The following is a 12,800-nucleotide window of genomic DNA, read 5'->3' on the forward strand; positions in this document are numbered from 1 at the left end:
AAAAGCCTTTGAGATGTCAAGAGCAACTACTTGTGTTTCACCGAACCTTTCCATTGAATTAGTCCATAAATGGGTAACATAAGCCAGAATATCACCAGTGGATCGACACTGACGGAATCCATACTGGCGATCGTTGATCAGACGGAAGGTTTCTAGGTAGTTTAAGAGTTGGCGGTTAATTGATTTCTCCATTACTTTAGAAAGAGTAGAAGTAATTGCAATGGGACGATAATTGGATGGGAGGGATTTGTCACCCTTTTTAGGAACTGGCTGGATATGAGCAAATTTCCAAGCAGAAGGAAAAACACCTTTGGAATAAGAAAGTGAAAAAAGGCGGCAAAGAATAGGAGTAAGTTCAGGAGCACAGGTTTTGAGAACAAGTGGAGAAATACCATCAGGACCTGGAGCTTTCTTAGCATCAAGATTCATCAAAATTCTTCTGATATCCTTTTGACGGAAGACCACAGGAGGCATTGAATGGAGCGTGTTAGGAATGGTGGGAGGTGTTTTACCAAGATCATTAATACATGAGCTCAAAGAAAAATGGGATGCCTGCAGGTCAGCTTTATCCTTGGCTGAAGTGACAACTGAACCATCTGGTTTGGACAGAGGTGGGAGCAGAGATGGGCAAAAGTTGCGGCCAATAGCTTTGGCAAGAGACCAGAATGCTCGGCTGCCATTAGGGCAAGAAGCAAGTTTTCTACTCTTAGCCTGTTCAAACTCTAGTTTGGATTGATTAATAACTGCTTTACAATTGTTGCGAGCTTTGGTGTAGGCAGAAAATGAAACTGAAGAATTAGAAACAAGCCAATTACGATATGCAACGTTCTTCTCTTGGACAGCCTTAGCACATTTATTGGAAAACCAAGGTTTAGATAAAGGACGAGATTTTAAAGTGGAGTGTGGGATAAAGGATTCCATTCCTGCAAGAATAATTTCACTGACACGATCTGAGCAAACGTTGACATCAGAAGTTTGGAAACAGTAATCAGACCAAGGAAAAGAAGAAAAGAAGTCTCGCAGGTCATCCCATTTTGCATTCTTGTAATGCCAAACAATACGAGGTTGGGAATAGCCATGAGATAAAGGTTCCATTGGAGAAGAGGCAATCACCAAGTTGTGATCTGAAGTGCCTAAAGGACCTCTCACTTCAACCTTGTACTTAGAAGGGTTGTTTGTGAGAAAAAGATCAAGCGTATTGGCTGTATGATTAGGATTGTCCGGTATTCTTGTAGGTAAATGAACAATCTGTGCTAGGTCATTAGTAATTGCAAAAGCCTCAGCATCTCGACCTGCTGGGTCGGTGTGACTAGAAAACGGAAGCCAGCTGGAGTTGTGAACGTTAAAATCACCAAGGAAAATTACCTCACTGTTAGGAAAGTTGGACTGGAGAAAGTCAAGTTGCAAAGAGAGGAAGTCAAAGAGCTCCAAGTGATTAGTGGAGTTGGGAGAACGGTAGAGACAACAGATGAATTTTACACAATGAGGCAGAGAGATTTTAAGCCAGAGAAGATCAAAGAGAGGAGATTCCAAATTGCCAAGTCTCTGACAGGGAATATCAGAACGGACATATGCACAAGTACCACCTTTGAGGCGAAAGGAATCATACAGCAAATAATTTGGACATCTGAGATGAGCAGTAGTTGAATCAACTGATAACTGAGATTCAGTCAGAAAAAGTACATGGGGTTTGGAAGACTGCAAGTGGAAATGGACATCGTTGAGATTAGAATTGAGACCACGTATATTTGTGAAATGAATTAGGAAGTCCTTGGGAGGTTTAGATCTTTTCGCAGATAAGCTTGCTCTATTATTTTGACAATTCATGGTGTATTCAATAGTAAGAAAAAGTGGGTGGGACATGCTGTATGATGTAATGAAATTTTTGGATATGGCGTACATGTGGTAAGAATATACCCAGATCCTTGACATAACGTGGCCTCGACAATGCTCCCCGCATACACACTACTCGGACTCCCTCCAGTCACTATCTGGCAGAGTAGAGGTAGCAAGATTATACACTAGCTGATCCGGAAGCTTCCTAGAGAGTTACCAATAGGTTCAGTCCGGTGTACTAACTAGCGGCCGGCCTGCGAACACCGTTTTAGAGCTGTACCCTCGAAATGTAAGGAATATTGGATCTCGCCACGACATTCATCATAACCTCAAAAATCATCAATCATACTGCATGATGGAAGAGATAGGGAAGGGTTGGCCGGAACTTAGCTCTAGAGACTAAACATGGGTTCCACCACTTCAAGCCTCCAATAAGCAAAGTGGTGGTTTTTCACCGGTTGATGAGAGTCATCTACCACCTAGTACTGCCTGGTAACATAGAGGGGCGGCGTTCCTCCATGTGGTGTGGGCGCCACACCTCGACCCCTGCTTACGTTGGTTCACACCTGGGTGGTCACCCACCATGTACTTGTGCATGAAGGTTATACCCAGGATTACTAACAGTCCCACCATCGTGAAGGTGCAAGCAGAGGATTTGGCTGTCATAGACCGTCCGGACTTCACCGAAATTGGGTCCACTTTGACTTGAGTGTCACCCGAATATCAGTTCCATCAGCGTTTTAGACTCACAGGTAGCAAGAACAGCTTGTCTGGCATATCTGAGAGAATGTCTGTGACAGCCTCAAGGACTTGTTCCATATGACGCATCTTTGACTTCCTGTTTTAGGTCTCAGCACTTCCTGATCCTTTCTTCGTATGTTTCTGGGGGCCAGATGGAATCGTTGGCATCTGTCACTCCTGATTCCTTGGCTATGTATTTCTTGCAGTTCCTAGTGTTGATTACCTGGCCTTAGAGGCGAGATTGAGTCCTTCGATCTCGGGAAGAGCTTCCCATTCGCCAGCCACGCGTTAGAAGCCATCTTATCCATGTAGTCCTGATGGAGGTCATTGTAGTGTTCGCAATGGATTCCTTTTTCTCCCATCTCAGCCTTTGTTTCTGCTGTCTGTGTGAGTGGGGTCTCTTTGTTTAGGTTGAGCGGTGTGTGCCGTTTGTCTATCTTTCTTATGACTTAACTCCATAGTTAAGCCATAAGTTAATCGCCTTCTACTCTTCTTTATTGAGGTCAATCAAACCCCTCCCTTCCTCCTCCTTTCCAGATTGTTGTTTTTGTTGGGAGCATCAGCGACTAAGACCATCTTGCTCCGTGTGTAATGTCTATAAATTGCATGTGTTCTGTGGTTGATTTTCTGTTTTGCTGAACGAAAACCCGAGTTTCCGGGGGAAAAACATGCTAACCTCGCCTGAGATCGACTAATCGAAGCTCCTTAACATCGAAAAATGCCTGCAAACTGCCACACTTATACCTTGACATGTCCTTGAAACGTGTGACGTCTCGCTTGCTGTAACACTATTAATAAACCGAGTAAACACAATTGCACAATATTCCGCATCAAAGAAGATAAGGATCTCATCTCACTCCAAAGCCTGGTGGAATCCAAATGTACACATGGCCTTCCTGTTAAAGCAGCAGCTACGCCAGATCTGGAAAAGTATTAGTATTAGTATTAGTAACGGCCGTATGGTGCAAGAAAGCCTATGGCTTATGCTGCACCAGCCAAAAAAAAAAAAAAAAAAAAAAAAAATCCGAACAAAACAATGATAAAAACAAAAATTAAATAAATAAATAATAATAATTAATAAATAAATAAAAATAATAAAATGAAATTAAAAATTAAATAAAAAGGAAATTAATCCTATCATCCTATGCGCTTCCCTTACCCGAAAGTACTATCCAGATGACCTTTGAATTTCCCCAAACTGTCGGCCTCTACCACCCATGAAGGCAACTTATTCCAATAATTTATAACTCGCTGGCTAAAATAAAACTTCCTGCAGTCCAATCTAAACATTTCCCCGCGTAACTTGAATTTATGTCCCCTAGTTCTAGCATCATTTATAATCTTGAAAATTTTGTCCTCATTCATTTTACTGATGCCTCTCAGAGCCTTAAACACCTCAATCAAATCTCCTCTAAGGTGTCTAGTTTCCAAACTCTGCAACCCACATATTCGAAGTCTTTCTTCATAAGGACGCCCTTTTGCCGATCTCACCAGGCGAGTTACCCTTCTTTGCACCCTTTCAAGAAGCTCGATGTCTTTCTTTAGGTGCGGTCTCCATACTTGAACACAGTATTCCAAGTGTGGTCTAACATAGGCCTTATATAATGGGATTATCACGTCCCTATCTCTACCTGCAAAAGTTCGATAGATCATCGATAGGACACCATGGGCCTTCCTTGCAACCTGTTTACAATGCTCAGAGAATTTCATGTCTGACCGTATCGTAACACCCAAGTCCCTTTCCTCCAGTACTGGGTTTAGTTGAACTCCACCAAGTGAATAAGTTATTTTGGGATTACTGTTTCCCAGGTGGTGTATTTATTACTGTCCCCTTTCCCAGGTGTAATACCTTACACTTTGTTGGATTAAAGCACAGCTGCCATTTTTCTGACCATTCTTGAAGTCTATCTAGGTCTCTCTGAAGAAGCTCAGCTTGACAGTGATCATTAACTACTCTACCAATTTTAACATCATCTGCAAATTTAGACATCACGCCCTCTATCCCTTCATCAATGTCGTTTATGAAAATTAAAAACAACAGTGGTCCTAATACTGATCCTTGGGGAACCCCACTTCTTACATCAACCCAATCTGAGGAATAGCCATTTATCACAACCCTCTGCCTCCTGCCCTGAAGCCATCCTTCTATCCATCTAAGGATTTTCCCAGTGATTCCAACCTGTTCCAGCTTATAAAGCAACCGCTCATGTGGGACTGAGTCAAAAGCTTTGCTGAAATCTAAATAAACAATGTCGAAATTATTCCCTAAATCCAGCTCGTGAGTGACCCTTTCGAAATAGCGAACCAGATTTGTTAAACATGATTTTCCCTTTACAAAACCATGCTGAGTATCCTTGAGAATTTCAATTCGATCCAAATGATCCTGAATTCCACCCTTGATCAATGCCTCCATGATTTTCCCTACTACTGAAGTCAGACTGACAGGTCGATAATTTCCCACTTCACTTTTAGAGCCACCCTTATGTATGGGAGATACATTTGCACTTTTCCAATCCAAGGGAATCTCCCCAGAGTCTAGTGATGCTCGCATAACCAGCCTCAGTGGTTCAATGCACTCGCTTGCCGCCTCTGTCAAGATTATAGGGTATATTCCATCAACTCCAGGAGCCTTACTAGTCTGTAGGCTTGAAAGTTTTTTCATTAAATAATCTTGCGAAATTTCAATATCATTAATTACATATTTTTTAACTTCGCTCCCACAATTTCCCTTTGCCACAAAAGGTTTTTCATTTGTAAATATCAATGCAAAATAACTGTTGAGTTCATCTGCAACGGCAGCTGGTGTATTTATTACTGTCCCCTTTCCCTTACGTAAAGGTCCGATCTGGTTTGTCCTGCTCTTCTTGGCATTTATATATGTGAAGAATTCTTTATCCCCCCTCTTTGCTCTGTTTGCTAGTGATTTCTCATAAACTGCCTTTGCCTGTCGAACCTTTTCTGTGGCTCTATTACAGATCACCTTGTAGCTGTTATAGGCTTCAGTACTTTTTATTGCTCTGTAACGTTTCCATGCCACCTTTTTCTGCTCAAGTAATGTGGCAACTTCACTATTCATCCAACTTGGAACCCTTCTCGTGCAGTATTTTTTTAATGGTATATACGCATTCAAGGCATCTGTGATTAATGTTTTAAAAGCGTACCACAGTTCAATTGTATTCATTCTCTGCGCGATATCTACCCAGTTAATAGAGGCCATGTAGTACGTTAAGGCATCGTAATTTCCTTTTCTGAAATTAAAACCCATTCCTTTGCCTTCTACTACCTCTCCTTGTCTTCATCATCCACCGTAGAACTCCGTGATCACTTCCTGCTACTGGTTCCTCTACTGTCAGCCCTGTTATGTCATCTGATTCATGTGTGATGATGAATTCTAGGATATTCTTTTCTCTGACATGTTGATACAAATAACAGTCATCTAATTGATTTAAAAATTTTGTTTCCCATGTCGAGTTTCCTTCGCATTAACTCCAATCAATTAGAGGCAAATCGAAATCACCCATAATAAGGCATTGATGTTTATTTGCCCATTCCATTTGCATGTAGAGGCTTTTGTCATAGTCTTCACAATCACCTGGTCTGTAGATTACGCCTACTCGCATTGTACCTTTGTTTCCAACTATCTCACACCATACAGACTCTATACTAGCATGTGAAATGTCTGAATCTGGGAAAGCTATCGTCGCACTCAGGCTGCTTCTGATAAGAAGCATTACCCCACCACCCCTTCTATCTACTCTATCCTTCCTAAATACATTATACAAGCCGTACTGAAACTCATCATCCCCAATTTCCGGGTGGCACCACGTCTCCGTAAGCCCTATTATGTCCGCGTTACTTGTTTTAACCAGCAGTTCGAATTCGCTCATTTTATTGATGACACCTCTAACGTTACTGTATAAACAATTAAGATTTACTGTTCTTGTATATTTAACAACCCTAACACAACCCTTGAAGTTTTTTAGGCTCTCTTCCCTGATATTAGCTACCTGCTCACGTGAAACGTCTTTGCCCCCAGAACATCTAGATAATACGTCCAGTTGGGGTAACAGATAAGAACTCTTGAGGTATGTGCAAGAGTTACTTTGACCAATATTATCAGATAAACGCGTGTCAGTATTACCCACATCCCCCCTAACTAGCAGTTTCCCTGAGCCTTTAAGGTATCCTCAATAATACTGGCAAAAACTTTTGCACAAAGTACTCAACAGGTTTCCGGCAGGATATCATATTCAAGAGCACGAGCGCAGTTTAATAGGGAGAAATCAAGAGCAATAACAGCCCATCTGGGCCCCCAACTTCAAAAAGGGAAAATCCCATACCGCTTCAGATCCCATAGCTTTCCTTATCAGCTGGACCCAGCTCAATGGCTAGATCATATTACCAGATTCAATAAGCGCGCAGGTCAACTGAACTCTCTTTTATGTCCCGACAATGAATTACAACAAGACATCTTGCATTCCATCACCTTCTCTACACACCAGCTGACAGCAGCGATTAACTCCTTTCCAGCAACAGCAACCGCGGGGGCCGATAAAGTGCCACAATTCATGGTAAAATCAGTCTAACCGCTCAGGTCCATCTTCAAAGGAATTCTAACCACAAGAATCTTTCCTAAAATCTTTAATAGTTACCTTGTCAGACCACATCCAAAAGTTCGAAACACCTTCGGCCGATATCTAACCCCTCAACGCTCCTGAAAATCCTGGAAAAATTATGCTGCCCACCTTAATGAATCAGATTCTTGGACACAAGCCGTCACAGATCCACTATACCATCCGAAACCGATCCACAGTGACCAACCTCCTTGCAACCATATGTAAAGTATTGTCTGCCTTTGAACAGCAAGAGGAACTCGCAATGACCTACCTGGATATTGAAGCTGCCTTCGACGCCATCAATGTGTCGGCGCTCCTCCGCTTACTCGAAGACCACTATCTAATCCAAGGTAATATCCTCTGGTTCATAGCATCACTCTCTAGATAGGGTACTACAGATGGATGCCTATGGACAATCACACAAGAAGGCGATATCTTGTGTTCTGCAGGAGGAGTCCTATCTGAATTATTATTTACAGCCATCATTGCACCTCTTGTCCGTAACAATGCGAAAATCATCAGGTATGCAGATGATATAAAAATTCTAATTGCTTCCAACAATCACCTTGAAGCTACAGAAGCATTAATGATAGTCTCATCAACGTCGCCTCTTACCTCAAACAGTATGGACTCTTAATCAATCCACAAAAAACAAAACTAATGGTGTGTTCTCTCTCTCTCTCTCTCTCTCTCTCTCTCTCTCTCTCTCTCTCTCTCTCTCTCTCTCTCTCTCTCAGACCAACCCCTACAATAATTGCCCCACCACTTGATGGAATTGTAATATCTGCCACTCCTACTCATGCGGATTTGGGAACAGTATTTGACTCAAAACTTCGATTTCACGCTCATGTAGAAAAGCTCACGTCCAGAGCAGCCTCTCTCCGATGGGCAGCTAATTTATGTTAAGGAGCCTCGTTTAATTAAGAAATTCGTCATAACAGTAATCTATTTTCCACTCCTCTATGCTGCTGCTGAAGTGTGGGCATCAGCAGCTACTACAACGAAGAAACTAATCCTCGCTGCAGAATTCTGGCTCCTTAAATGGGCTAATCGGGAAGCTTGTCTCCCACCACAAGACAGAACTACAGCCTTAGCTATCTCACTGGGGATGCAGCGACTTCCTGATATCATCGAAATACAACGACTGATAGCTACAGTTAAAATGATCACGGGTCAGATCTCAACACCGTCCATTTGGGATTGGTGTTTCTGGCGAATACCCAAGCCAGAACTTCGGTTAACCCCGATGCTCTGCTCGAGGAATCGGAGGCTTCATATCTCAGATCGCTTCCTCCCAAACCAAATGCTACCGGAAGTACAGCACCTCGACGCTGACTTCCAGAGGTAGCATTTTGCAGCAATAAAACCTACAGGAAAGAATTGTTAGCAGCTCACTCCAATTCCCAGAACCCAATAAGAACGTTTGTGCGTCCCCCACACCATCTGCCAAGCTCTTCTATGCCACGACAAAATTCGTTTGACAGAGAAGTGTCATTCATGTAAATTATACATTTTTATTGTAAATATAACTGCATGATGTAGCTTGTAAATAGTTAATACTAGGAAGTGTGTCAGTGTCGGGTTGACTTTGTAGATCTTCAGTGTCTCTATAAACTACCTATGGTGCACGGAGTCGAAAGCCTTGCAGTAGTCAACGTAGGCCGTGTACAGATTGCAGTGCTTCTTGTTGGCTTGCTCCATAACTGCTGCGCTTTCTTAGTTATGAAGTTGTTGAAGATCTCGTATATTGTTAGAAGACAGGTGATCGGTCTGTACTTTGCCGGGTTTGTGGTGTCTTTGTCCTTAGCCTACAGGGTGGTGATTCCTGGAGCCAGAGTATGGGATTGTGTCAGGGTGCCTTATCATCTGGGTCAGCTGCTCCCCTATGTGCTTGCGTGTGCAGCTGAACTTCTTGTACCAGTAGTTGTGAATGTTATCTATTTCTGGGGTTTGCCAGGTGTGGAAATTCTTGATGGACTATTGTTCTCCTCTTCTTGAATCACCCGATCTGTCTTCTCTTGTACGTTCTTGATTCTCTTCCGTTCTGGATCTATTCAGGAGTTGGGAGGCGCAATGGCCGTTTTGATTGACTTCGCTGTTCCAAAGGCTACCTCAGAACTTCTCGAGTGCCTTAGGTTGGGGGTTCATTGCCCTCCTTCACCTCTTGTCCAATATTCCTCTAGAAGGCTCTCCGATTTTCATCAAATATAAGATTGTATGTTTTCCTCTGGGCACTCTCCCTATATCGGTGAAGTCTCTAACCGAGTGCAAGGTGCTGCTTGAAGGTGTTCAGGTATTCTTGGATCCTCTGATTATAGGTTTCGTGTTTGCTATGGATGTTGTGTTTCATTCTGATCAGCTTCTTATTTACATTGGGTTCAGCTGGCCTATCTTCATTCTTAGCTCATCTCTCTTCTGCTGCAGCCTTTTTTTCTCAGCCTGGTGGTTTCCTTGTCTCTGCGTTTTGTGTTATGTTGTTTTTTGTTTTCCCTTTCGTTCATCGTGGTGGCTGCTACAGCGGCACAATAAACGGCTGTGCGGATGGCATCTACTGTTACTTCGTTGTTGTTGAGATAATCCAGTATTGTTCGCCGATTGAGGTTGTCTCTGATTTGCCACAGGATCCTATTAGGTCCCTGCTTCGGTATGGTGTGGGTCTTTATGCGGTCCATTCTCTCGAATTATGCTAGCGCCTTCTTACACTCTTCTTCTATTCTGAATATCATTACCTTATCTGTTTCCACTTCGGTTGCTATCCGGACTGTAGTCAAGTGCTTGCTGTTCCTCCTCCAGTTCTGGTTCGGTTGTGTCCATATTCATTGTTCTTTGTACGAAGTTGGTGGCTCACATCCTACTTCAATTTTTCTAAAATTGCAGGAGCTATTAGGTTCTTCGTGACGATGGTCCGTCTCTGGTCTGCTATTCTCTGTTCGGTGACCAGAACAGTCGGGAACCTTTCCAAACCACTTGGTGTGTAGTTTTGTGCTGTAGTGTCATATCGGTGACAAGCTTCGTTACTTCGAGGAATGCTCCCATGATGAACGTATTCATTTCTCTGCTCCACTTCATGCGTTGGCTTTTTTTTTCCTTCCTGGGTGGTCAGAAAGTAAGAATTTTTTTTTTAAAACTTCTTCTCCTTTATGAGATTTTTACCACCCCGTGACGAATAATGGTACCAAGCGCATGAGGTAGTTGGTTGCTTGTGCCCCGTAACTATTATTGTTGTTACTGTTGAAGCTCTCTTACTGTCTAACAGGTATTCCGGATCGTGGCTTTGTGGAGTTCCATGTGGGTGCTCTCTGCGAGGTCTATTGCTGGTAGATTCTTATAGAGGCTCTTTGGCACCAAGAAGCGAACTTATCCTGCATCTTCCAAAACGAAAAAAGTCTCGTGTCATTTCCAGGGCCAAAAAGTGCCCAGCCAAAACATCTCCTAAAACGTTCTTCGTAGAGACAATACATAGCTTCTTCACCGCTCTAGTTCCTTATTTGTACTTTCTCCAGAAGTTCTATATCTTTCTTTAGCTGCTACTTATAGAGAAGGATAACGACTTCCTTTTCTCTACTTTAAAAATTCCGATAAGGTTGCATATTTACATTTGCATTTAATAGCCAAACTAACACTGAGGGACTCCACTACTTACTCCACCTCCACTCTGAAGAACACCCATTTATGACTGCCCTCTGTGGTGAATTGGGGACACTGGCACTTCTTAAGTCCAAGGGAATAATCTCTGAATCTAATGATGATCGCATTAAGTTTACTAATGGTTGGATGCATTCCCCTAGCGACATTTTGTCACCATGCAGCAAGTGTATCTACAAGTGCAGTGTATGCAAAAAATAAAGAATCAGCTCATAAAAAAATGCAAACCGAGCTACGAACGCAGCTCTAAAAGAGATCATTCTTTAATCTACTGTTTATTATGAATTCTTAGCATACAGTTCTTCGCCCCAAATGGTTATGGCGAATAATTAATACCAGTACTGTTTTTCACTTATTTCGATTTTGGAATTGAAAGTATTTCTAACGAAACATGAAATCCTTGCAGATAACGAAGCTAAAGATCGACAGCAACCCCTTCGCCAAAGGCTTCCGTGATTCCTCTCGACTTACAGATTTGGAAAGGTAAGTAAGCGAAAGTTCTTTGATGCTTATAGAAAAATAAATAAATAAATAAAATAAGACATAAAAAGATGTCCTAAAAAATCAAAAACGAAAGACAATCGACGATAAGACCGATATAATACACTAGTTTAAAAAAAGAAAAGAAAAAAGACTCCTGGTAGTCAATGAAATTGTTTTGAATCCCCGATACAGCGCAAAATAATTCTTCCGATGATTAATAATATGAAAGGAACAAAACAGATTATCCGGTCCTTATGATTATGAGATAGTCCTGAAATGGAAGCCTACAGAAATACATCCTCTTTTAACCAGGGTAAACTAATCTTAGAATCTCACAAGAATCCTTGTGAACTCCAGGCCTAAAAAATTCGCAGATAATCAGCTGAGAATGGTATGCAAACTTTTTGATCCATCTCTAACCGAATTTTGTTTGTTCAAACCTTTCAAGGATGCTCTGCCCACAACGACGTTTTGAATCTAGCGATGACACGTCTGCAGCTCATTGCTGGCTGTAAACAAGATAAAAACTTTCTTGTTTTTCTTGTTATGCAGCACAAAATGGGAACCATTATGGAGAAACAAATGTACAAGATATTCTCAAGCATATAGCGGTTTTCAGGCTCATTAGAATATACACGTAAAGCGCCCTATTTGCCTTCACCATGTCTGCCAGTCTGTTCGCATGTAATAACTCGACTCTCGATGTTAAGAAATCAAAATCTTGAAATGTAACGCACTGTGTACATTAGCTTGTTTATAGTTAAGGTCACATAAAGAATAAACGGAAAACAGTTTTATGTTAGTAATATCCAAAGTCGCTGGAAACAGATAATGCTAGGGTAGCCCAGGGGAGGTTCCTCCTTTATTTGAAAAGATCGTTTACACCTCATCTCCTACTCCAGCAAGGGTTAGAAAGACTCTGCACATGGCGATACAAAAATACACGCATTTAACTGAAAAATTCCAAAATCAAAAAATGAAGGTTAAATTAACTCCAGGTTATCAATAATTGTCAGCTCATTTCAAAGTCCTCATCCTCGGTGTCATCAATTGAGATGACCAATAGCAAATAACGCCAACCACAAAATCTGCCAACACTTACATGTGTCTCAATGTAGTCCCTTTTATCTCAGAATTACAAGGAACTACTTTCTACTGACAGGAAAAGGGAGGCTCAAAGCCTTCAGTTTTTGACACTGATTCCAAAGATCTCGCTGTCCTTTCAGCTAAAAGAACTCCACTCAAGTTTTCTTTCAGCTATTGTTCATAAACTGGGTGAAGTTTATAAACAGTGGCTCACGAGGAAAGAACCACAAAACGTATCAAAACTGTCCAGGTCTTTACAATATTTCCTCGAATTGATTCCATTGACACTTCCTCGAATTCTGAAAGTTTTAAAGAAAATAAGTTTGCATTCTGATAGGGTTAAACTGAAATTGGACGCTGTTTACTATTCTTATAATTTACAACGCGATGTTA

General features: G+C 41.7%; 1 protein-coding gene across 1 annotated transcript in view; it reads left to right on the forward strand.

Annotated features, from left to right (window-relative positions):
- LOC150082438 (T-box transcription factor TBX20-like) overlaps positions 1-12,800 on the forward strand; it is a 104,827-nt gene that overhangs the window by 79,450 nt on the left and 12,577 nt on the right. The window contains exon 5 of the mRNA XM_090378610.1: positions 11,245-11,321. Within this exon, the coding sequence (XP_090234736.1) occupies positions 11,245-11,321 (77 nt within the window). The remainder of the gene's footprint in view (positions 1-11,244; positions 11,322-12,800) is intronic.

This window comes from Mastigoproctus giganteus, chromosome 7 (genome assembly GCF_048544385.1).
Source record: "Mastigoproctus giganteus isolate SK-2022 chromosome 7, ASM4854438v1, whole genome shotgun sequence".
NCBI lineage: Eukaryota > Metazoa > Arthropoda > Arachnida > Uropygi > Thelyphonidae > Mastigoproctus > Mastigoproctus giganteus.